A 26617-nucleotide genomic window follows, 5' to 3' on the forward strand; every position below is an offset into this window, starting at 1 on the left:
TTCCATTCAACATAATTTTTGTCTGTCCTGTGTTAAACACTGCCTGTGTGTATAAAGTCTTATGAAAACACAGCTCAACTTTGTTAAAAAAAAACCACAACAACGTCAGAGCCTTATAAAATATAACTTAAGCACAAAAATAAATCATGTGTAGACAGCATTCAAGCCCCAAATCCTACATTTTATTTTAAATTGTCAAAATGAAAAATTCACAGTATAATCTCCACAACAGAGTTTCCTGCAAGAGATGATGAATTTTAAGAAAGCACCCAACATTTCTGCTTTAAAAATGAAAGAACACTTGATTCCAAATTATATTTTGTACAACAAAGCGTTTCAATCAGACACACACAGAAAAAGAAATACACACCAAACAGATCACAACACTTTCCAAACTTTAAATACATTAAGAATACCAGAGGTCATTGCTTAAATAAACTCTACAAAAATATCTGTTTTAACGTATTTACATCGACTGTAGCTTCTAGAGATAGTGTGTTAATGTTGTCTACTCATGATTTCATCAACAGCTGCTGACATGAGTAGACGTTGGTGTTTTGAGAACACGAGTCGCCACGCTCTCACTCTGAACTCAAACACATGGGAGTAGAAATTGATAACTTGAATTATAGTCGAGGAAAGCAGAACAGATCGGCCTCGAGAAGCATTGCACTGAGTTCACAAAAACATGAGCATGTCATATTCTTGCTCGTGTTATTATGAAAAGAAATGTTTGTGTGAATTATTATTATTGTTTTTAAACCTGAGATCTACCGTAAAATAAAAATATGTATGAAAAAATACACGTCTGACAATCTAAAATGTTGGCTGTGTCCTATACACCGACGCAACCAGTATAAAATGCTGAGTCATGCCCCCGTCATAACAGTAATTGCCACCGTCACCTACTGCATGCCACCTGACACAATACACAATGATTGGGGGGTGAATAACAAATTGTAAGCTCCGCTTCTCTGCGCAAGGCGTGCTGGAATACAAAGCTATGTGGACCAGGCAGGCAGCGCCACTTGTTACCATCTTTTCTCCCTCATGAGGTCAGAATGGTGCATTTGAAAAAAAAAAAAGGGTGGTACACTGTTCAGTAAATAAACCTGGTGTAGTGCTGATGGCAAAGAAAACAAGGGGCCAGAGGAGGTGGAGAAGAAAGACTGCGTGGTCTGTACTTCACAACGATGAACGTTACCGTAAACTGTCAGCTTAACTAGCGCACGATACAGGTAGCTAGCAGGATTACACACTCCCCATGGTGAAGACAGATGGTACTAACAGGGCTCAACAGCTGCACAGAAACTTCATGTTGTTGACTGATGAACAAACAGGAAGACAGTTTAAACTAAAGTCCAGAGTCTCATAAACCAGTGAGACTTTCCAGTAGTTTGATTTTTGACTGATGGGTAGAAGAAGAACACAGTCTTCATCTTGTGCCGGATTCAAATCTGTCCACTAAAGTTTTTTTTTTGTTGGTACAGACGGGCACAGATTGTCAACAAGAGTTTGACAACATTACAGAAAGGATCCTGTTACCCTGATGTTATCTTATATCACACAGGAGTTGCTCATCTACTGCGTCCTCAATCCTTTCTTTCATTTGTACCATTGTGTGATTTTAGAGTTTTAAAGACTAATTCAAATAAGACAGAAGACCATCGATGTGTAATTCTCAACTGAAGCCGTCCCTAAACTTTCTGTTCACACAAATATGTTTAAAATACGTTCCAGGGTTTGAAAATGTTGGAATTTCTTTGGAACAATATTTGAGTTAGGGATGTCCTGATACCAGAATTATGAACTTGGATACAATTATAGTAAACATAACCTTATTGATAGCATGGCAACAAAAATGGAAGTCCTAGACACCCATTATTAGGTAATTTCTTGTTTTTGCAGCACACTGAGGAAGCTAATAGGAAATGTCCTGATTTTTACACACAAACCTTCATCTCTCTTCCCAAAGATACAATCTCTCGTTATTTTAATTATCAATAGTATTGAAACGTACTGAAGCTTTAAAAAAACGTCATATTTTCAGTCATATTTTCAACACAAACAGAGAGAGAGAGAGAGAGAGGACTGTCTAAACTGCACACATACATTGGAGACGCTTCAAAATGTTGCCAATGATTTTGTGCAATGTAGACAGTTCTCTCTCTCTTGTTCGCAACAGCCCGGGTTAAACCTGTGACTAAAGATCAGCAGTTTTGTGATACTATTGATTATTAAAACAACAGAGATTGTATCATTTTAAAGCACTTGGCATAGAAATGCAATGAATATTCTGACACCTTTAATTTGAGTAAATCCAATCCAGTGTGTTTAGTGTGAGAAACACACCCTGACTTTGTCCGAGCACCCTGCAGCAGTCCTTAACTTCACATTTCAATCCACTTTACGATTTATAAAAAAAAGAAAACAGAGGTCTGCTGACATGAACCTGACATGATCTGCTCATGCTCATGCAGGACATACTCCTAACTAGTTGGCACTGTGCACATCATAAGTGCTTTTTTTTGGCTATTTAATGATTCATATTCAATCAATAGAACAAAGTCAGGGAATTGTTTTACTATATGATCCAACCCAGCAAGGAGAACATGCACATTTTCTTGGTAACCACAGTAACAATGCTTTCTCCACTGAATTGAGGTTTTCCTTTTTTCCTGACAAGAACCGTTGGAGATGTTCACATGAGGTGGACTTCTTCGACTCCTTTAAGCACCCGTTCTGAGATCAGAAGGCTCAGATGAAGATCATGAGAACTGTTGAATGTGTTGTACTGGATGAACAAAGTGGACTTGAGCTCAGTACAGAACAGACCTGTGGACCTATCCTCCACACAAGGAGCAGGGTTATTGCATAGTCTTTAAATATTACAGCACAGAGTTTTTGAGTCCGCCTCTCCTCTCCTCGTTCACACATTGTCAAACTTGTGTTTTAAGTAGTCTTTCATGACCTTCGCAATTGGTAGCTCCTCCAGGAATTTCAAGCTCTGAAGGCCGATGCAGTGGCGGATTTTTATTCGACACATGTCTTGTAGAGTCCGAGGTTGTCCTGAAAGAGGAACAGAAAGATGTTTTACACAGTGGAAAAGGAACGTTTGTTAAATGATTTAAGAACTTTGAAGATGAGCTGTATTTGTGTCTCTGATGAAAGAAGGCAAGAAATAGACTTTTATCTGGATGGTCAAAGTGTTGACTACTTGAGTAATGTTTCTCTTCTTTTGTCCTTCAGGTAGTGGTCAAAAGTTTGTGCTTTTAGCTTAAGAAAGAACCTCAGATGTTGGAAAAACAATCAAATTAAATCCAAATGCTCTGCCAGTTGAGGTGGCTAAGAGACCAACGTTGATACTTTCGGTTGCTGGTAAAAAAACAACAACAAAAAAAACAGGAATGTTGACAAATCCAGACAAAGTATAAAAGGTGTGAAGTGAATCTTCATTCAGACACCGTGTGTTCACCATACTGTATCTAATAAACACAGACCTCAGCGTCAACCTTTTTTTTTTTGAGATCATTCAATTTAAAAGAATGTATAAAGAAAAGGATCTGGGAATTGATGAATCTGATTGTATTTGATTGTTTCTATATTGTTGATCTATTTTTTGTTTTGTTTTATTCTGTTAAACAGTATCTTATTTTATTAGGAAAGGGGGCGGGTATAATACATTTTCTTCTTCCTGCTCCTGTTTGCTCATGAACAGTGTTTCAATATTATGAGAAAATACTTCTTGTTGTGTTTTATTGTGTTGAAACCATACACTGAAATGAGCAAATAAATCAAATAAGAAATTAAATGAAATCACCAGTAGATGTGTGGAAATATTCAATCGATTCACGTCACGTAATTTCTAAGATTCTGAACCTATTTGAAACGTTTCACAATCTATTTTTCAAAACGTAGTTTCTTACATTGAATTTTCACCAGCAGCCAGTTTAAGATCGACTTTGGTAATCTACTCAATGCAACAACGCTGAAGAAGGTTAGATGCTCCTGGATCGTCAGTCGTTTTACAAACATGAGCAAGCTCTCAGTGTCTGCCATGTTTATGTACTGCCTGTACTGTCTGTGGTGCAACAAGGACTTCAGTCCGTCCCATTTCCATTAAAAGGCAACCATTAGGGCACACTTTAGATTCTGCAATCTCAGAGGTAAAAGGGATTTTTTAAATTGAGTTGTGTCATGAGATACTGGAAGATTTCCACCCCTAATTACGACGTCTGTTTGACCAACAGCGGAGTGACATGTGCTCTTTTAGGAAGGTTGAAGACCAGTCGTGCTGCTGCATTTTGTATCATTTGCAGAGGTTTGATAGTGCATGTAGGAAGACCTGCCAGTAGAGAGTTGCAATAGTCTATGCGTGATATCACAAGAGCCTGTACCAGGAGCTGTGTAGCATGTTCTGACAGGTAAGGTCTGATCTTCCTAGAATTTGTTTTTAGGGAAAATGCCAGCTAATCAGTGAACTGATTATGGTCTCCCCGGGATGGCAATGAAAATATAATTTAATTCACTGCTCTACCAACTCTTCTCTCTAATCTGATTGGTCCTCAATAAATCAGAATTAGGATATAAGTAAATGAAGAGTTTGTGTAGTGGTCATGGATTTTACAATTCTGACTTTGGCTTCTTCTAGTGGGAACATTGTCACTGAGTCTCCCAAAACTGTACATCACATATGAAGCTTCAAACTTCTTCTTGTACAGTTTTCAAACATCTATCCACATGCAGTAAATGTTCACATCCACTGTGTTACCAGCTGGATGCAAACAGGCAGGAAGGAACAACCTTGTTTCCAGGAAGTGATGGGTGTTATCAGCCTGAGGCCTCGGGCACAGACTCAGAATCACCTCAACACCGATACAGGAAAAGAAAATCAGAGGGAAACTCTGTAGGTGGGAGGGCGGGATTCCGGCTCAATGGACTGCATGACATTAAACTGTTAATCTGAGGCCATCCACTGACCTTCACTTTACTGAGATGGAATCTCAAAACATCCTCCTACATCATGACCCAGTGGAAAACTATTAATTTCACTGACCTATTGAGGAACAGCTTACTATCAGAGATTGGCAAAGGACGAAAAAGCAAGAAAATATATATATAATATTTTCTTTCCAACAGCAAGAGTAAACACAACTCTGGTTTTAAAATGTTTGTTATTTGACATTTTACGTTTAAAATTATAACAGCTGTTATAATGATGAAGCAAAACTAATAGAGTCAATAATAACATCGGCAGCATCCAGCTGCACAAGACGACTTAAACAACAGAATTGAAAGGTTCATATTTAACATGAGACGTTGCACTGCAGTGTACTGAAGTAGTAGACCCCCACTGCGTCTTATACGGCCTTCAAAATAAAAGCAGGAGAGAGGACAGATGTGTGTGTTCTGCCAGACAGACAGCAAGAGGAGCAGAGGAGCAGAGGAGTGTGTGTGTGTGTGTGTGTGTGTGTGTGTGTGTGTGAGAGAGAGTCAGTGAATGATAGCAACAGAGAGATGATCACCCAATGCAACAACAAGCTTTAAAAAGCTGTTGATAGTCTGGACAAGCAGTGAGTGACTAGTCTTCATGGTTTCATAATACAGTATAATTCACCTTTTAAAAGTAATTCAAAGTATATCAGTATTTTGTCATCAGTATAATCTTAAAGTGTGTATTTACGTGGAAAGCAAAACTGTTTTAAATACGTTGTAGAGTTTATATTTCTATTTTTTGTGCTGGTCCATGGCATGTTAAAGCCTCTCGACATTTAGTTTGTCATTTAGTTTTTTCAAGTAATTATGTAGAATTTATTTTTATTTTACAGCTAAGGGATGTTCATGCAACTACGGTGTCTGTGTTCTGTTTTTGAATAAAGTTAGGGAAAAAAATAATAATCTGTACATTAATTGATTATTAAAATAATCATAAATTGAAGACCTACTGTACATTCAAAGAGACACCTCTCTCTCTCTCTCTCTCTGATCCCCTGCAGAGCACACAGACGCCACTCAAAACATCAAACAAGTCTTATCTCGAGACACTTTACAAAAAGCAGGTAAAAGATCTTACTTAATGCTACATTACAAAGACCCAGCTTAATCTATCATGAGCGTAGCTGCACTTAGCAACATTTAGCAAAAGTTACAGTGGCAGTGTGTGCGAGAGCATGTGCAGTTCATTCACTAGTTTGTCGATCTCTGATGGCGACCCTTACAGATAAAAAAAAAGATAACATTTAAAAATAGTTGTAAAAAATACCTGGGCGGCCTTAAATATAGGCACATCCAGGTATAGTCTATAGTTGGCCAACACTTTTATACAATTTAAATCCATATAACTCTGTAGGAAACAAAACCCTGATTAATAAAAAATACTATGTTGGTGTGTTTTGTGCATCAATTCAAGTATCTAGAGAGTATCTTATCTTCCTTACATGCACTCTGTGAGTAATTACACACAAAGATTTTTTTTCTCATAGTCCACTGCACAGCTCCTACATTTCACCTTTTCTACATTTTGTGTTTTTTATATTTTCCATTTTTAAACTCTATTTTATATATTGTAATATCTTCTTATACTGTATTATTTAAGTTGTTTCTAGTTCTGCTTTATTTCCTTGTTAATTGTTTAGCACCAATACACCAAGTCAAATTCTTTGTATGTGTAAATGTACTTGGGAATAAACCCAGATTCTGATTCTGAGAGAAGAGAAGCTCAAATCAATCTCTTCACAGACAATGAGTCCTCTGCAGCCTCTAAACTGTCCAGTCAACATGGCTTAATTGTCATAGGTTCCTTGCATTATCCATCACTCTTATCCTGTTCAGGGTCATGGGGAGATAGGAAAATAATATTTGAACTGTCTTCGTAGATTCTCCCACTACTCCCTCACACTAGGTTTACTCGCCTATCAGGTCCAGGATAAAACAGAGAGGTAGGTCCTGTTTCAGTGTGTGACATGAGAAAAAGCTGCAGGGAGCAGCACTGACGTGTGCAGCTGTTGAAAAGAGCTGGGTGCCTGTCACTCGGTGTGGGACAAGCCTTTCATGGTGTATGAGTTAATCCAGGAGCAGAGGTGTAATCAATAAGGCAGCAGATATGTGATCTGTCTGAGGGTTTTGGAGTCTCTGAAAGGCCTTGTCAGAATCAGAGAACAGCCCTTTGATATCTTTGATATCAAAGTTGAGGGGGGCAGGAGGAATGCAGCCATTGTTCCCTGTAAATCAGAATGCTTCAGGTAATGTGCTCTCCTGTTCATCCTACCTGGGATTGTTCTGCGGCTGAACACTGCTCATTATGACCTCGTGTTTCTCTCTTTACATGTCTCACTTTTTTTCCCTCCTCTCAGATTACAATAAAAAACCTCTGTCACTTTTTGCATTAAATGGGAATCAACCCCACCCATCCCTCACATTTCTTTTCATGCTGATTACTCATACTGAACAAGCCGGTAACGTGGGCTCATATTCTGGCTTCAAATCATAGTGTTCATTTTCAAAGTAAAAGGAGAATTCTGGTGTTTATAATTCATCATTTTCTAAATGTTCAGGGTTGAAATGACTGCTCCCAGTGAGCCTGTTTCTGTTTAAAAGCTGTTTAAGAAGTATCTGTGGTCATCACTGAAAGATGTTTTAAACAGGTTCAAACATGATTGTGTTTTTAAACTCAAGATGAATCTCATATTTACAACTGCTAAAATGATTGTTAAAGTGAGCAGTGTATCACAGTCATCATCTGAAATAACGCACGCAGAAGTTCACCTGGTTTTGGCCTTCATTCAAGTCCAATACTCTCTGCCGTCAACTACAAACATTTCTACTAAACTGTCCTCCTCGTGTCAGGTATCAAATATTTACGTCAGCACCCAGGGGTGTTTCTGTCTAGTAGTCAGAGCTGTATAGTTTAAGTACCTGCACATGCCTCTGATGTTGAAAAATGAAGGGTTACTTCTTGTTTTGATTACTAAAGATTGCAGGCAAACTTGTGTGCACTGTCTTAATTGCACAAATACATCAGCAACGTTTAGAACAATGTTGCCAATGTATTTGTACAATTTAGACAGTGGTCTCTCTCTTTCTCTCAGTTTTGGTTAAAATATGACTGATTTGTTCTTTTTTTAATACTTTTAATAATCAAAATTATAGAGATATTATCGTTTTAAAACATGAGGTATCGAAGGGTATTAAAAAGTTATTGTTATTTTAATTTAAAAAATTAAAAAATTGTCTTCCTCAACAGAAAGGACGACGTCTATAGGGAATCCTCTCTGTAATGTTGAGACTCTTAAAAATAAAGACGTGAGCCGGTCTGTGACAAGAACAACAACTGTCAGTGGATTATAATGCAGCTGTTTCATCACCACTCGAGAAATCTACTAGAGCATTTTCAAAACGTTCTGTACCTCTAGAGTCAGCTCAAGTTAAAAACTGCTGGGCATCCTTTCAAGTTTTTATGAAACATGTTATTATTTCTCTACTATACATGAACCGTGCAATATCTACGCTGTTAATCCATCAGTGTATATTCATATTTGTAAATATTGTTTATATTCTCAATTACCTGCGCTAGAACATAGCTTATTACTACTTTATTATTGCTTTCACTTGGTACTTGTGCTTATTATATTGTTATTACTATTTTTATTTTATTTGATATTGTGAATTTATCTGTACTTCCTACTGATTTTTTGGTGTTATGAGCAACTAGCAAACAAAGTTCCCCCTGGGATTAATAAAGTATTTCTGTTATCCCTTATTTTTATTATAAACATGGTTATTATTGATGCACTTTGTTGACTTATTGTTTTTTTTTAGAATGATATCAGTGTGTTTACTGTTCTCACTCCCACAGTGGAACAGGTATGTGTGACGCTGAGTGTGAAGTTGTGACTCACTTGTGACCTCCTGCAGAAAGTCCAGACATGGCCGGCTGATCCCAGACATACTAACAGAAACAGCTACCGGCGTCTGGCCCTCATAGTTCCTGGTGTTGATGTCGGCCCCATACATGTAGAGCATCTGGGCACACAACACGTCATCCCTGAGGGCCGACAGGTGCAGGGGTGTCTGACCGTCTTCAAGGCGTCCCAGGTTAGTGTCCGCTCCCCTCTGCAGAAACATGCGGCAGTACGAGTGGTTGCCTTTGATGACGGCGTATCGCAGCAGGAAGCCGTTTTGAATGTCAATGTTGGCGCTGTGGTCCAGCAGGATCCGCACGCAGCTGGAGCGCTCGCGGATGATGGCCAACTGCAGCGGCGTGGTGCCTTTGTCGCTCAGCGGGTCCACCTCGGCCCTGAACTCGAGGAGGAGGCGCACGAACGAGTCTCGGCCGTAGTGGGCGGCCACGTGCAGCGGCGTCCAGCCATCGTTGCTCTTTGCGTTTATAATGTCACTGCGAAACTCTGATTCCAGCATCAGTCGAGCGATGCGTGCTCTTCCGTGCATGGCAGCGTAGTGGAGAGCCGTGAAGCCTCCGATGAAGTCCTTCACTGTGGGGTCGGCTGCGCACAGAGGGGGCAGAGAGGGGGGAGGGTTCAGAGAACAGTCAGATACTGCAGGAGATGATCGCACAGATTGTGAGAAACAATCATCAACTCTACAGTCCACTTTCTATTTCTTCTGCCACAAAGATCCTCCTCTCTCCTGGTGATGGATTTTTTTAACATGTGAAGGTTTCATAAAGATCCTGATTAATCCACACTAAAGAGCACACCAGCACATTTTCAATTCTGACATGATTCTATAACATAAGGAGGTGTTGTGTTTCTTCAGATGTATACTATAAAAGAGTTCAGAGCACACATTTTTCATTATTAATTACATCTTTAAAAAGTATGACTTTTCTTTATTTTACAGAGCATTAAGGTATTTTGAAATCAATCAATACACTAAAACTGATTAATTTCAGTGATTGTTTGTTTCTTCTTAGAAGCAGATCTGTACATTTCCCCCCGCACACACATTAAACAGCAGCTGTTAGTAGGTAGGGTTGTTTTAAACATTGAGCTGGTTCTAGTAAAAGATTAAAGAAATTCACACTAGTTTGTTACCAAGGCAACAAAAACAATCAACCCAAGTCATAAGAGCAGTCGAACGTCACTTCCGGCTCGCCAGAGTGACCATGCCCCCGTTTGGGTGAAAACAAGTCCTGAGAATGTTTCGGCGGTAGATTAGAAAACACCGGTAGCCGTGCGATTAAACGTGATTGCGAAGCTTTTTGTACTTCAAACTATTTTAAAAACACAATTTAGTATCTGGTTTTGATTTACAAAGGACAAAGGAGGGTAAACGAAGAGCTCTGTGTGTTTGGACTGAAACTAGAGAGGATTAAAGTGGTACATTTTGGGACCGCTGTTATGCTCCTGCTAGCTTTAAGGCAGCGATCGCTCCGTGACAGAAGAGAAGTGTGTTAACAGATTCTTCACACATTCACTAACCTATTAACAACGTTTCAACTGTCACGTCACATAAACATGTTGGTGAAAATGTCTCTAAATGAAGGAACACTACACCAAATCCTCTTACTGAAAAATAAATGTCAAAATAAAAAGTTTGCTAGCTCGATATAACACCTCGTCTCGCCCCACTCATCATTATTTACACTCACGTATGAATACAAAATGTTTTAATATCATCCAGGTGACTTTACGTGTGTTATTCTGGTCTAAATCAGCTGATAACTCAGAGTTTATGTCCCCTTTTCTCTAAAATAAAGGTCTGGAACCACTCCATTACAGCTATGAACACTGTTAGAAACTATTACAAATAAATATTATTTAAAAATAAAGATCCCTCTCTGGTAACTCGGTTAATAATGACTCATCAGGTGTTTAAAGTCAGTTTATGACTCCTCTGATGACTCGTTTGAGCAGTTTGACGGAGAAAGATTGAATAGACACTCACGTACACGGTTAATTTTATACCGTTATGATGCCGATCTCTGTTCAGAAATGTCATATTTTAAATGTTTACATCACTGGTCATCAGATTTAGGCTCATACTTGTAGTTTTAAAGTATGGTTTTCATTTTTCAAGACTTTAAATCTGTAAAGACCTCAACTTGTCCATTAACCACCATTCATTCAGATGGAATGATTTCACCCAGAAAGGGGCGGGGCCGGCATCGTTTAGGCAAAGTACCCGGATTTGTTGCTCTCATGAATATCGCATAATTTATTGTGTTTAAATACTGAAAATTGTGAGTAAACTTTCTATGAAATCATGAGACCTTTGCAAATCATTCAGACGAGAGATGTGCTCATGTAGTCGACTAAAATGTTATAAGTCATCAACCTTGTTAGTCGGCACCAAAAGTACTAATTATTAACATTCTGGCCTTGGATGGGTGGTCAAATGTTATGCTCAAACTGTGAAACCATTTGTAGCCATTAAAATAGGACAAATCGCTGACCTGCACTCCAAACATGAAAAAGACTCAGCTTGTAGTTTAAATCCAGATTTTAGAAAAAAAGTAAAGGGCTTACGTTTAAAAACATTTTCCATATTCTTCGTTTTTTCAACACTAATTGAGACCAACAAATGAATAAAATCCAATTTCATACATGTATAGACTTCAGATAATTCTGAGTCTGATATTTTTTTTTACTTTAAACAAAGATTTAAAATAAATGTGAACACATTTTGTTTGAATCCGTTCTCTGACTCTACATGTTTGTTCAACACTTGGAAGTCTTCCTGCTCCCATGGATATGAATCCTCCTGTATTATAAGGCCCTCTAGTGTTTGTACAGAAAACTCTTCAGCATAATAAAAAGAGACAGTGTGTGTGTGTGTGTGTGTGTGTGTGTGTGTGTGTGTGTGTGTGTGTGTGTGTGTGTGTGTGTGTGTGTGTGTGTGTGTGTGTGTGTGTGTGTGTGTGTGTGTGTGTGTGTGTGTGTGTCAGTGTGTCTGACCTCCATGCTCCAGAAAGACTCGCACACATCTCTCCTTTCCTTTGGCAGCAGAGAAGTGAAGCAGCGTCCAGCCGTTGGCGTCTCGGATCTTTGGCGAGTATCCTTGCTCCAGCATCCTCCGGACGGTGTAGACGTCCCCCGCTGCCACGGCAGCCTGAATCTGCAGCTCCTCATGAAGCTCGGGGTTCCTTCTGCATTGATGGTTCAGCATCCTGTCACATTGGGTGGAGAGAGAATGTTTACTTGTGCTGAACATCAGGGGGGGTTCTGCTGAAATAGAGCTTCTGATTCGACCTTTCAAAATACTACAAGTTTCACACTCAGGAGCTGTTTCCTCTTTCCTTGAGTCCTATGCACACCTGCACACCTGGCAGACAGTTACCCTGCACAACAAGACGGTGAACTCCTGCATATTGTCGGCACTACAATTCTACAATTCACGTAGCAGACACTTTTATCCAAAGCAACGTACATCAGAGAGTAAGTACAACACAAGCAAGGATCTAGAAAAAAGGGAACAATGTCAGTAAGAGCAAACGATCAGCTTTGAGTCTGATTGGACACACAGGTGCTGACAGGAAGTGACCAGAGGCAAAGCACAACATTGAGGGCAGTTCTTGAGAGCTCTAATCAGTATAGAAACCATCTTATAAGTCATCGTTATCAAACAAAAACCATCGTCACTACCATCATCATCATCATCATCAATGATATTGAGACTGAATGGCACTGAAGCTGAGTTTATAATGTCAACAAAATTTTGGATGATAAATTTTTTTCCTGTCAAATTAGTACTAAAACTTAAATGATAAACATACCAATTACCGGTATGTTAAAATCAATGTTCATAATGCCATAACGAATAAAGTAGGGACTAAATAACCGGCAACCTGTGGAGACATTATTCTCATATTTATTATCCCAACAGAGGACTGAGGGGTGAATGCACTACAGAATGAACAAGCTGGAGCTAAATGCCACATGAACGGTGCATCATTTGCTCCCGCTGTCTACTCCGTCTCAAGGTCAAGTTTACAACAAGAACATAAACAGGAATGATTTGAAGGTGCAAACACACCCATAAAAGAGTAGCAGCTCTGTGCTGTCTTGTGCCGTCAGCATTTCTTCTCTCTGCTGCGTGGAGCTGCGCTCTCATCGTGGTAACAGTAAGGGCTGAACGATATCGCATTTCACAATTTTGCGCATGCACAATGGTCACATCTACAGACGCGGTGTGTCAGTCAAGTGAGCTGAAGCACGTCTTTTCACTTTCAATCTTGTTTTACAAGGCAAACCCCAAACCGTCAGATTTCTCATTCCCATGACTAATGTACAACAAAAGTCTGTCTCATATCTCCATGAGTAGTCGGAGAGTCTGTGTGTCCCCTGCATGTGGAAGAGTTCAGGCTACAGGTCACACTGCTGCTGTTACACATGCACCGGCATGTCGCTCGGAGCACACTCTCAATCACAGACTAAACATGAGTGTATTCACAGTGCTTGTTAATTCTGTGGCCACATAATGGAGTGGATGTGCTGCTGTTTGTTCACTTTAAGCAGCTACACCTCCAGAGACACGATGAGTTATGCTTTAGTAATAGTCGATGACGTTTAAGTAACACAGTAACAAGTTTATGAAGACACATGTAGCTCCACTTTTTCTCTCTCCATCTCTCCTCCTGCAGGATTTCAGCTTCCCAACCGTTCAGGGATTACTTTGTCTCATTTTACGTTTCATAATGCTCTAAATATAATTTTTATTTTCAAGTCAGGACTGCAAGAAGGTCAGTTATTGGGACTCTTTCCACGGCGCCATGCAGATGTAATATGTCCAGAAAGGGGGTCGGTATTGTCTCATGAAATAAGCAAGGGCTTCCCCAAAAAAAGACCACTTCTGCTATTATTAATCATCACATTGTTTCTTTTGACATCTTTTAAAACATCTTTTGGAAACTGAGTTGTGTGAACAACACTTGAAAAAAGGTTCATTGCATATTTTTCATGCAATGTTAACATTTTTATGTTCATTGATTTCCCATTAGTTTCTTTATGTGAATCTGAGTATGAATCAAGAAGAAGGACAGTAACGTACCTTTTGACAAGCTGCAGAGACGTGCTTCTCTTAGTCATATCGGAGCTGCACCTGTAAATATACAGCTGCGCCACAGAGAGGGAAAACAGGAGGCACTCTGCGGAGAGAAACACACAAAATAAAAAAAGACTGACAAGGTGGAAAACTGTGAAAATTCACATTTTCAAACAGGCATGATTATCAACTTTAAACTCCTGTGAGGATATTATGGTTTATGTTGCTTTTGAGGCCGCCTGTGGACAAAACTGTTCTTTTTTTTAATCTCTTCCCTGATTTTGTCTCAAACACGTATTAGTGATGTTTTCTTATAAAATAATGGATCCTGCTTTCTTTTAAAAGTCAAACATAACAACCAACATGAATCTTTGCTCTGGAGTTGTTACAATAACAGAATGTAAAACCTAGAGATGATTCTAGTAAAAATAAAACATCGTCCATTTTTTTATTTTATTTAGAATGTATTAAACCAGGAAAACCTCACTGAGATTAAGAATCTCATTAACAAGAGTGTCCTGGCCAAGAGGGGCAGCAGCACAATAAACAAGTTAAAGACATAAAAACCAGAGTAATTATAGACACAGATCAGCATATCTTCAGTCACATGTTTCAATACCAAAGCATCAAAAATATAAGTCCTGCAGCTGCACATACTGGGTCTTTACTTGTTTTCTTATCATAAAAATTGCAAGTAAACTCCCTGCACACGGTCTAAAGGGCAGGACTATGCTGGCAACGTTTTGGTGCTAAAACATTTCAAAGGTTGTTGTAAAATGTTAACCTGTGCAGGAGTTTACTTGATCATTCCTCTCCTACACTAATGTCTCATGGAATAGATGTGGAAAATCTTTCCCTCCTCTGTTATTATTAGCAACATGTACACAGCTCTATCAGATACATAAAGTTAACTTTTCCATCTTTATGAGGCGCCAAAAGGACTTGGAAAATGTCAGTATGTGAATTTGAATGGACCACGGCTGCTCTCTCTCTCTCTTTCTCTTGCGGCAACTTCCATCCATCCATTATCTATACCGCTACTTCCCGTTTTATTTCAAAATATGACTGATGATTTGATGCTGTTTTTTTTAATATAAACTACAGTACTTTTAAATAGTATTGTTCATTTAAAAAATATATCTTAAACCTTGATATAATATAAGTAAAAACATCAAACTACATTGATTTCTGTTTTATACCACAGCATCATGAATAAAAGTCACAGACACTGAACATAAGGTAATTACTTTGTTTTTAAATCACCAGAAGTTGCAGGAAAACTCTTGCACACAGTCTAAATTTTACACATCATTTGGGTATATTTGCGCAATTTAGACAATGATCTCTCTCTCTTTTGCTTGAAGCAACCAGTGAGAAGACGACTGCAGCTTCCACACACGCAGAACGAAATCAGTGCACAAGTACTGTACAGATTTGATCGTTTTCAAACACTTGGTATCAAAAAGTATGGAAGTATCAAACATTTTGACTTGCCCACGCAGGAAATGTATAGAAAAAGGCTGTTTTGTCAGTGGTTTTAATCATTGTCATCTGACAATACCCAGCAATATTGGATGGACTCAATCCTCTCCTAAGCATGTCTTATTAAACAGATATGCAAAACATTGTTCTACTTTGCTTTTTAATTACCAACATGTACACAGTGCTGTAAGACACAATCGTAACTTTTGCATCTTTAATAGAAGCCAAAAGGACTTGAGAAATTTGAATGGACCAATACTGCTTTTTCTCTGTTTTGGTTAACGGTATTGATACCTATTTTGATGCCACAGTGACAACCAAAAAAAGTCTCAGACACCCAGGAGGCAAACTCCTGCAAAAATGTTGGTAATGTTTTTGTGCAAGTTAGACAGTGTGCAGCCGTTTTTTATATCGATGTTACGATACACCTTCTTACAATACCACGATACTACTACTTAGAATACTATTTATCGTTAAAATATTGGATTGTTTAAAAACACGTAGTATCGAAAAGTATCAAAGTATCGACGACTTTACAACCTTTAACAGTCTGATAAAACATGGATAACATTTTGCTACACACATTAACATACCTAACCTTCATTAAGACTCTACTTCTTGAGGAAGCTTAGGTCTTTTAATGTGTGAAGCAAAATGTTATCCATGTTTTATCAGACTGTTGTGGCAAGTGCCATTTTCTTTGCCGCCGTCTGTTTGGGCAGCAGCATCAGGGCTTGTGACTCTAAAAAGCTTAACAAGCTGATTAGGAGGGCTGGCTCTGTGCTGGGGACTCGCTGTGGAGCCCCTGGAGGTGGTGATGGGGAGAAGGATGATACAGAAACTGTTGAACATTATGGACAATAACATGCATCCCTTACACAATCTCGTGTGTGAACAAAATAGTGTTTTTAGTGGGAGGCTACAGCAGCTAAGCTGCAAAAAGGACAGATTTAAAAATACTTTTTGACCTACTGCAATTGCACTTTATAACGACTCCCCTTTAAGTAAGGACAGAAGACATTTAAACTTTAGCTTGAGCTGCATATATCAAACTGTATTTTGCACCTGTATATTTGCACACTTTACTGCTTTTTTTAATAATAATTATTTATTTATCTATCATACTATGGCAGAGCTAGTATTTTGTACTGTTATCTATGAGTAACAGCTACTTGTGCACATGGACCATCCATACCACTTTTTTATCCTGGCTATGGGTTCATGTTTTTTGTATGGGTGGGATATGTATGTATATATGTGTTGTGTTGTGTGTTTGTATGTATGCTGGCTGCTGGAACACCTACATTTCCCTGCTGGGATGAATAACGTATATCTTATCTTAATATATTGGTATAATATAAACAACATAGTAAGATCAGAAAACTAAGATGAGATGATTGTTAGTACAGTAAGACGTCTCTCTTCAAAGCTAACCTGTATAACACATGTTTAAAAACCAGCTAACGCCCCGTTTCGACCTAATGACTGAAACCTAACCAGGTAGAAACCTGTGCAGCACATTTAACAGTAAACATCACAAATCTGTGTCGCTAGCTTAAACATGAAAAACAATGGACAAAAGAATGGCTGTATTTGCAAACATAATGAGAAAAAATGAACGATAACCAACAAAAAACCAAATAGCTTAGTAAGCAAACGAAAACAAGACGTTTCACACAAGCAGGACATATTTTAAACGTGACATTCCCTAAAAAAAACCTTTAATTTCAGCTAATATTACCCCAGGTTTGTAAGCTAACGCTGCTTAGCCGACAAGCTAACAAACTCAGCAGCGGTAGCTCGATAGCTTGTGTTGACATTTTCTATTCAGTGTTAACACATAAAAGTAAAGACACAGAGTATATGTGATATGAAGGTGGTTTCATGTATTTACTGACAAACAGAGCAGAAAAGAGGAAAACAAAGACTTACTGACAGACACGGTGAACTCAGCCAATCAGACGGAAGAATGAGAAGTAGTCAAAGCTGCTTCGACTCAAAGAAAACACTTAACCTCATTAATATCTGTTCAAAAGTTCCCTACATGTCCGTCACTGCAGTGCTGGGCATCATGTCGCTGTTCAACAATCAGCTTTACCTAAAAGTCTCTGTAAGTTTGACCCCTCAGCAAAAACAATAAAACTTCCACCTCCAATCTTTCAGAATAAAAACACGGCAGCTTCTTCTTCTACGGTGGAGTTTTACGGCAGACATCATCAATTACTGCCCCCCTTCAGTCGCCTTAGAGAATACAGTGACATAAAACACACCTTGTTCAATTACTTAAACAATCTGAATAACATTTAAACGCCTCAGTTACCAGATTTAGAAATAAATTAGCTGAATTTTCTGCACAAAAGTGTAATATAAATAATAAATAGTAAATAATAATAGTAAATAATAGTAAAATAATCCCTCCATTCCCCCTCAAACCCCCACACAGGACTATCTCACTGGACTGTAAAATACAATATAACATACATCACAAACGTGCAATATATTTATCTGTATAGAAATTTTATACATAGCTTTTCTTTTTATATCTATTTATATCTGAACCTTATTTTTCTATGTGAATACTTTCTGCTGTTTTTGTCAGAAGTTATCGTGCTTTGTAAATGTGTCCAAAAAAGATTAGGAGGTGAAAGTAATTGAAATTAGAACTGAGAAGGGACTTGCTTATGCCGAAGCTGTTAAAAGAATGGGGGAAAAAACAGAAGAAGTGGTGACTGTAATGTATCAGGAGAAGGTGCACCGAAAGTCTGGGGGTGATAAGAACAGAACGGACAGAAAAGTTTTTTTGGAATACATTGCTATCAAGGCCATGATATTGCACTAGACACTCTGGTGAAGTCAGAGAGGATGCTGCCTATCAATCAATCAAACTTTATTTATAAAGCACCTTTCAGACAAATAAAATTGCAGTGCTTAACAAGAGTGCAGAAAAGTTATTGATGACAAAGTAGTTTATAAAATCATTGATACAATCATACTATCATTGAGAGACTAATGCACACCAATAAGAATTAAAAAATATGTATAAAAAAATAAAATAAAATATGACACATAAAAGAAACAAGATATTAAAATAAATAAATAAGAGGAAAATATTTAAAATTGTATTAGGATAAAAAAGACAATACAATAATGTTAAGATTTGAATATAAAACACTATATAAAAGCCAGACTGAATAAATGAGTTTCAAGACTGCGTTTAAAAATCTCGATATTCGATATTCAAGCTTTTTAAAAATCAGTAGGTGGCGGTAATGCAACACAGATGGATGCCAACCGACATTAAACACCACAGAAGAAGAAGCATTCACCAAATAGAAGGTTGTAGCTTCCGTGTGCATCACATGACCAGGTGGATCATGTGGCCGGTGGATCCTGTAGCTGGAGCAGCAGCATGGAGCACGGAGCGTGCAGCGGGCAGAATCCCCCTCTCACACAGGTGTACAGGTGTCTCCTGACGGGCCGCTGCCCCGACCGGACCGCTGCGGAGGTGGCGGACGTCGTATTCTCCGGCATGTGCGGACCGGTGCCCGGTGAGGAGGACAGAGAGCGTTGTCATGACAACAGCGTGGAGCGGACCTGCATGAGCGTGAGTCTGGTGGACAGGATCGCCTCCTGCCTGACGTCACGGAGCGTCGGTCCTGCGGTGACGTCATACTGTGAGGAGGTCCTGAGGCTGCTGCTCGGAGACGGGGATCTCATGTCTCAGCTCGTAAGTGCTCGATTGATCAAGATTTAACATGATTATTATGATCTAATGCTGTCAAAAACGATACTTCTCGATACCAGATATGTTTTAAAATGTTGATTATATTAAAAAGTTCTGAAACTACAGATCTACAGCCATATTTTGAACCAGAATTGAAAGCAAGCACAAAAAATTGGAGAGGAGAATGCTTACTCATCTCCTGCTTCTCCATCTAGTCAAAATGTTGCTAACATACATTAGTTGTTTCAATATTGTGTGCCTAGAACTTCTGTTTTTGTTGCCATGGTTTAGAAACAGGTGGTTTCACATGTAGTTCTACAATAACATGTTAAAATCCTACCTCTGTACAGGTGCATCAGTTCCAGTCCGAGGACCTTATCGTCTCACACCTGGCTGCTAAGAGTGTGTCAACGTGTGTTTTTTATTCTCTACAAACATCAGTGAGTTCTCTTGTCTGCATTTTATAAACACTTTGCAAGTCTTTATCAGGATCAGAAATACTTTATTAATGCTTGGACGTTACAGTAATACACATTACAACAGGAGAAATATGAATAGAATAAGAACTATAAGAAATAAAGCAACTTGAACAAAAACTGTAGTATTGGACGGTAGAGATAGAAGTTGGTTCACAGTGCACACTTGTGTTATATTAATGCAATAACAGAATATGGCTATTTTGTTTGTGACTCTCTTGTAACCAGTGATGAACAAAAGCAGCTTGCTTTAAAACGATGAATTTTTATTTTATTTTAGTGATTGATCAGATCAAAAAGTACCAAAGCTTTGAAAAAAAAAACCTGTCACATCATCAGTCATATATTCAGGGAGAGAGCAATGCTGATGTATTTGTGCAATTTACGTCTGTTAGGTTACTAATCACTGTATGCAGGAGTTTGCTGGAACTTTTGACACAACCCTGTTTTAAAAGTTTGTGTAAAATATAAACAAAAGCAGAAAGTGATGGATTGCAAAACATTGAAACTCCATATTTAAATATAAGAGAACAAAGACAACATATTGAGAAATCTCATTGTTTTTGGAAAATGATAAGCCCTTTGGCCGGCAACACATTTTAAAAAACGCAACAGGGTCATGGTTACCACTCTGTTCATCACTTATTGTTTGTTTGGGAACTAAAGAGATCATTTCCTGTCAGTTTGAAAGAGGAATGTGTAAAAGGAGTTGTCTATTTGGCAGCTGACGATGCTCCAAAGCCTGTATATCTGGATCAGTGATACCTAATGTGCAGGATACCCCTGCCATGTGCACTAATTCACCCCAATACTATCACGGATGCTGGCTTTTGAGTGCCAACACAAGCCGGAGGGTCCCTCTTGTCTTTATTCAGGAGGATGCAGCGTCCATTATTTCCAAGCAAAAACTTCAATTTTGACTTGTTTCACTGTTTTTCAAAATGATCGCATTAGGGCATCTGAAGCCCAGGGGTTAGTTTGCGCGCCCCATCGAAGTGGGCAGCTGGGCTTGAATCCGAATCCTTTCCTTTACTGAACTGAACTCAGCTTTATTTAGCACCTTTTATACATAAAAACACGAAGCCAAAAATGCTTCACAAAATAACTGAATGTCATTCCCCACTCTCTTCCAGATTTCCGTCTCTATTCACCGTCATGTACTTCCTATAAAGGCACTAAAAGCCCCAAAATAAAACGTTTAAAAAATGTTTTGTTAATATTGTACACTACTTCCCAACTGTATTTGAATTGGGGTTATAATTCAAAACAAGAAATTACCCAGTATTAGGTGCCTAGGACTTCTGTTTTTGTTGCCGTGGTATCAATAAAGGTATATTGCTTAACTCCTATCCAAATTTATAAATCTGGTATTGTGACAGTTCTAGTGTTTAGTACAGTCAGTGTTATTCTCACAGAAAAACATATGAAATAGATGACACAGTGTCAGTGAGCACATATAAACAAATATAAACTGTGATAACAAAGCTGGAAATGTCAGGATATTCATACAGAGAATTGATTAATTTTGTCCATACAGCAGCACGTCGACATGTTCTACTGTGTTCTGATATTAAATGTTTAAATATGTACTTTGACTCCTAAGGGAACCATCTGTCCGGTCTGGAGGCAGACGTGTGTATTGGCGTTTCACAGATCACTCCCTGGTACCGAGCTGGACGCCTGTCTGTGGTCACTGACTGAAGTCTGCAAAAAACTTCTTAAAGGAGCTCATCAAGGTAAAACCAGAACTTCATCAGCCCACTGAAGGTCAGAGATTTCCTGTGTTTGGTTTACTGACACAGTGTGCAGCACAGTTACCAAATGTCTCATACACTTTGTAATGGGGAGAAGATAAAAAGTCAAGCTATAGCTCTTTAAATACTTATTTATTAAAGTCAACACTGACAGCAATGTTGGAGAGTTTAAAGATAACAGCTATGGTCCGGTCCAAGCAAAGCACAATGTCTGCCACCTACATAGTTACAAAGAATAAAGTCCTTTAACACTAGATATTAAGTTAAGATTTTGCTTGTTGTTTTCAAAATCACAAAATCTGATAGGTTGCAGTGTGTCTCAAGGCCCTCTTTTCACCAAATGACTGAGGGAGTTCCTCAAGGTTCAGTCCATGGAATTCACTATTTTCACTATTCATTAAAAAAAAAAAAAAAAACTCTACCGATCAAAACTTCATTGCCCATCTTTATGCTGTTGACAATTTCCTTTATTATTGTGCAGATTCTGTTCTCTAAATTGATGATATAATTGAACTTTTTTTCTTACTCATAACTCATAACAAACTTGTTCCAAAGCCAAAATGCATTTTGTTCTCCAACCCAAGAAATTTGACTGAAAGTTTTGAAATTCTATCTTTTGTCAACACCACTATAGATGATGCAATACAGTGTGAATTTCTAAGTATTCGAATGGATGTAAAAACTTGCCTTTAATAACAACCTTTACATGCTGTAATCAAGAGTTAGATCACAGCTAGACTGTTCCTCATAATTGAATGATGATATTGGAATATGGGGATGCTGTTTATGGAAGAGCAGCCTGAATATCTGCTGAATGTTCTCCACCAATCAGCCGTTTACTTTTCAATAACCTCTCTTTTTTTGAACGCGATGTCTTTTCTTTCGTCAGTGATCTTTGGGGAGCTCCTTGCAGCTTTCGACTCTGCCCTGAGTTCTTTATGTTCAAAGTTTCTCCCTGAGGACGGAGGGACACAGTGTGACCGGGGGACAACACTCTGCCTCCTGCTGGACCTGCTGGAGGTGCTGACTGCGTCCACTTTGATCTGCGGAGCTGCTGTGTGTCTGAAGAGTCAGAAAATAACACACAGTCACTCCTCGGCTCTCCTGGAAACCGTCAGCGGCTCCTCAGAGTATTTTGTGAAGAAGCGAGTGTTGCTGCTCTTAAAGAGCGCCGTGCTGCAGAAGGCTGGAGAGGACTGGGCTTCAGGAGACGTGCTGCTCAGCGGGCTGAAACACGAGCACCTCAGCTCTGATATGAGCCGGCTTGCTCACAGTGTGCTGACGGCAGTGGCTGCTGATTGGTTGGAGACTGTTCAAGTAGAATCTGCCTCTTTCTTTGGGGGAACCAGGGCGGTCCGAGGTGAAGAAGACCAGAAACCTGACTGTGTGATGCTGAGAGCTGTCAGTCTGCTGCTTCTCAAGTCAGCAGAACTTCACATCCAATCAGCTGCTGGGACAGGTGAGACCACAGGGAAATAATCATGACACACTCACAACTCAACATACTGTAATGACGCTATCACAACTGTTATCCCTTGAGGTGAGTTTGTATTTATTTCCGTCTTGTTTAGATGATATGAATAGAGTGTATAGTTTCAGAACAAAACAGCCACTGTAGTGTCCCACATGACTGCTGTAGCCTTTTTAATAATTAGTAATGAAGCACAGGGAGCAATTCTGTTACAGCAGATCTACAGCAGTGGGCGCACTGCTTACAGCCCTGTTTCTATGCTGTCCTGAGAGCCTCCCTGTGTCCCCTCCCAGCAGGATGGAGCAGAGCCACAGAGGTGTATGGGTACCTGCAGAGTCTGTGGAGCTTCCTGAGGAGCTGCAGCGTCCTGCTGAGCACGCTCACTCACCGCTGCTGCTGGATCGGCGTGCTGTTTGGAGAGCAGGACGACGACATGATGGAGGCGGCCAAAGCTGCTCTCTCCATATTCCTTCATCACAGGTACATACAAAGACGGACTGTGTCTAATATATAAGGGATGGGAATCGCTGGCTAACTCATAATATCATATGACAACAATATGCAAAATGTGACCCACGAATAATATTATCAGGCTATACAGTGATGCAGCAAATAAATCTGTTTAACCAACTCGGTAATTAGTCGTCAAAGGAGCGTCCCTGGTCTTGAAAAAGGATGTGATTAGACTGACATGGATCAGAAATGAATGTAAACAATTCAAAGCGATGATGAAAAACACTTCATAACACTTATTCAACAATCAGACAGGATCTGGGTGGAGATCACACCAACACAGAGGATTAATAATGGAGCTATTGCAAAATAATTACAAATGCATGAATAGATCCACATATGCTGACATAGATCTGTGGAATGTGTGCTGGAAATTTCTGTTAACACTGCAAAAGAAAGGATCATGAGTCAATCAATGTCTTTGTTTAGTTTAATTCTTCTTGCAAGTAGAAGGAACAAAGCTTTCAGAGTGTCAATACAGTCTGAAGGAAAGCTCCAAGTACTCACAATATGTTTGGGTTTATATACACATGCTTCACAGAAAAACCTTCATGCCTATATAAGGATTGCAGATACGGGCGCTGTCAAATATCAAATGCATTTCGTCATACATTTCAACACGTTGCACAACAGTAATGTCAAGTAAACTTCAAGTCTGAGTATCTTTGATATTTAGCTATTTGTAAGAAACCTTCATCCTTGGGTAAAGACAAAACAAGAATATTACATATGAAATTATTGTAGCATTTCTCAAGGGAGCTGTAAGTAAACTGTGTCCTCGACAGTAAACAGAATTTTTCCATTACAAATGTAGAGCAATTTGTAAAGCTTTTATAAAACAGATCCACAGGGCTCTTAGCTCGTCCCAGCAAGATGCTTGCAATATATATAAATGGGGCCGAATCAGCAACAAACTGTGGAATCTGCTTCAAAAAGAAAAAAGGACGATCTAGTATTCATTCATCAGACCGTGTGAGGCTGTTGGTTCGGTTGAAACGACTCCTTAGTTCATGACAACAAGTGAAAGTAAGCCACATTAAGCCTGTGAGCCTGAGCTCAGGGCAAACAAACCCTCAGTAAACACATGTCTGGATCTTTCATGGCAGAAGTGTTGCTTAAGTCGTGTGTAAACAAACAGCCAATTGAAAGACACACCTCAGTTGTAACTGATAACGTGTGTGTTTTCACCTCTTAGAGCAAAAACACTTAGTTATAAATAATGATGGACACTTTGACAGATTCCCTACATATGTGTGGATCTGTGTAAGGGGTTTGTAAGGTCATGAAAAACCTGGAAACGTCATGGACTTTGGAAATAGCAATTTCCAGGCCTGGAGAAGTTTTGAAAAAATAAATAAGATTTTTGGGGGAAAGTCATGGGAATTAGCTTCACAAACAGCTGTGTAATTGAATATGTTGTTAAGTTTAAGGCTTGTCTGTTAGATATCGCACATTTCAGCAACAAGGCTATTCAAAGAGCTTCACACAAGACGTCAAAACGGCAAGAAAAAGGGACAAAAGAAACCTTGAAAGAGGACATTTAAAAATCATTAAAATGATGAACAAGCAAAGAGGAAATCGATTATGAAATATATTTAAAATATAAAATACAAAACAATTAGAGAAATGTGACATTAAGAAAAATAAGACATTTAAATAAAAATATGAAAATATCCTAAAATTTGTAATGTGAGAATGTGATTCACCTGCTGATTTTAACTAATCCCACAATTGTATCGATAAAAGCTTCATAATTCATACTCAGATTTGTCCATCTTTCAGACTAAAAAAAGATGTCTGTGGTATGAGGAGAAACATGTTAAGTCAGGTGTGTAATGTTACCTGATGCATTCGACAGTAAAGACACATGTTGGTGAAATCAGCTGGTGCGAGGTGTGCTGTAGCGTCATGTTTTCAGAATGAGTGAACTGCAGTACCTGTCTCTGCCTGCAGGCGGTGCTCTGGGTTGGAGGACTCGGCTGAGTTGGATGCAGCCTGTGCGTCTGGTAACAACCCTCACTGCATCTTCCTGCTTCTGCTCCAGAGCGTCTCCTTCGACCACAGCGTCCTCCTCGACTTCCTCATCTCCACGGAAACCTGTTTCCTGGAGTTTCTTGTGCGGTACCTCAAGTACCTCTCAGCTGATTGGCCGGGCTTCATCGCGGCGTGTGGAAGAATCGGCTGTCGTCGTGCCCTGCAGCAGCGGTCCTCACCTGCCTCATGTGGTGGGGGTGTAGTGGAACAGAAGACTAAAGGTGAGCCGGGTGGGCTCCGTCTGGTACAGTATGGTAGTTCTGACGAGTCCGGTCCAGAGGACATGGAGGTTTGTCACGATGAATCGAGGACCCCGGTTTGTGAGAACAGTCAACTAAATGTCAATGACGATGTGAAACAGGAGATAAGTGGACCACCAGGACCGATCAGACAGAAACAATACGAGTCATCACACTGTCTGAGTCAAGCTAACGCTGCGTTGAAGAGAAGAACAGAAGGATCATCATCATCATCATCATCATCATCATCATCATCATTATCGGTGCTACACAGTGAGCAAACGGGTCCAAACATGGCCGCTCTGTCATTACAGGTGAGCACCTCAGAGAGAACAGTCCTCTGTCTGTCTCAGCTCAGGGCGCTGCTGACCAGGCTGCATGCGAGGAAACTCTTCCCATACAACCCGTCCTCTCTCATAAAGCTCCTAGCACAAGTGGAGAACAGATCTCAGCATCCTGTCCCACTTCAATAAAACATGACCAATACAACTTGTGTTTTGTTCTGTTTTGTTAGGTGGTATCAAAGACAATTTTTTTGTTCAGATTAAGGTTTTTGTTTTTGTCTTTAAAATATACAATCTCTGTGATTTACATGGTCGACAGAATCAAAAGGTATAAAGCTTTCAAAAATATGATGTCTGAGCTGTACAAATATTGGCAAAGTTTTGAGAGTGCAGGAGGTTGCCTGCAATTTTTTTCTCATTATTTTTTCTCATTATTTTTTCTCAAACTACAAGAAATTTGTAGTTTGAATCTCATTGTATTCTAAACCAGTGTCAATATTGTTTGATCTTTACCAGAATCATATACAAATTTAAAATTCTGGTATCATGTAAACCCAGTTCAGATGTGCACAAATCCTGCTTTCTAAAGTCACAGGATCATAACGTGTATGTAGGTGTGGATATTCTCCCCTCCTGATA

At 39.2% G+C, this 26617-nt stretch overlaps 2 protein-coding genes across 4 annotated transcripts; one reads left to right on the forward strand and one right to left on the reverse strand.

Annotated features, from left to right (window-relative positions):
• Positions 1–160: 160 nt before the first annotated feature.
• On the reverse strand, positions 161–17673 carry asb7 (ankyrin repeat and SOCS box containing 7). Of its 2 annotated transcripts, none has more exons than XM_061042764.1 (5): positions 17420–17673; positions 14008–14104; positions 11916–12127; positions 8898–9503; positions 161–3069 (listed from the first exon to the last, which is right to left on the reverse strand). In XM_061042764.1, exons 2-5 carry the CDS (start codon positions 14043–14045, stop codon positions 2930–2932), a joined length of 996 nt encoding a protein of 331 aa, XP_060898747.1. In that variant the 5' UTR covers positions 14046–14104; positions 17420–17673; the 3' UTR covers positions 161–2929. The 2 variants fall into 2 exon arrangements, with proteins under 2 accessions (XP_060898747.1, XP_060898738.1); XM_061042755.1 differs by having other exon boundaries at positions 17416–17673.
• A 1171-nt stretch (positions 17674–18844) lies between these two features.
• Positions 18845–26196, forward strand: lins1 (lines homolog 1). 2 transcript variants are annotated; one of them, XM_061042775.1, is made up of 6 exons: positions 18845–19210; positions 19558–19647; positions 21287–21419; positions 22327–22896; positions 23202–23388; positions 25375–26196. In XM_061042775.1, the coding sequence occupies exons 1-6, from the start codon at positions 18893–18895 to the stop codon at positions 26165–26167; spliced, it is 2091 nt and encodes a 696-aa protein (XP_060898758.1). In that variant the 5' UTR covers positions 18845–18892; the 3' UTR covers positions 26168–26196. The 2 variants fall into 2 exon arrangements, with proteins under 2 accessions (XP_060898758.1, XP_060898767.1); XM_061042784.1 differs by having other exon boundaries at positions 23205–23388.
• Positions 26197–26617: the final 421 nt, after the last annotated feature.

This window comes from Labrus mixtus, chromosome 1 (assembly GCF_963584025.1).
Source record: "Labrus mixtus chromosome 1, fLabMix1.1, whole genome shotgun sequence".
Taxonomy (NCBI): Eukaryota; Metazoa; Chordata; class Actinopteri; order Labriformes; family Labridae; genus Labrus; species Labrus mixtus.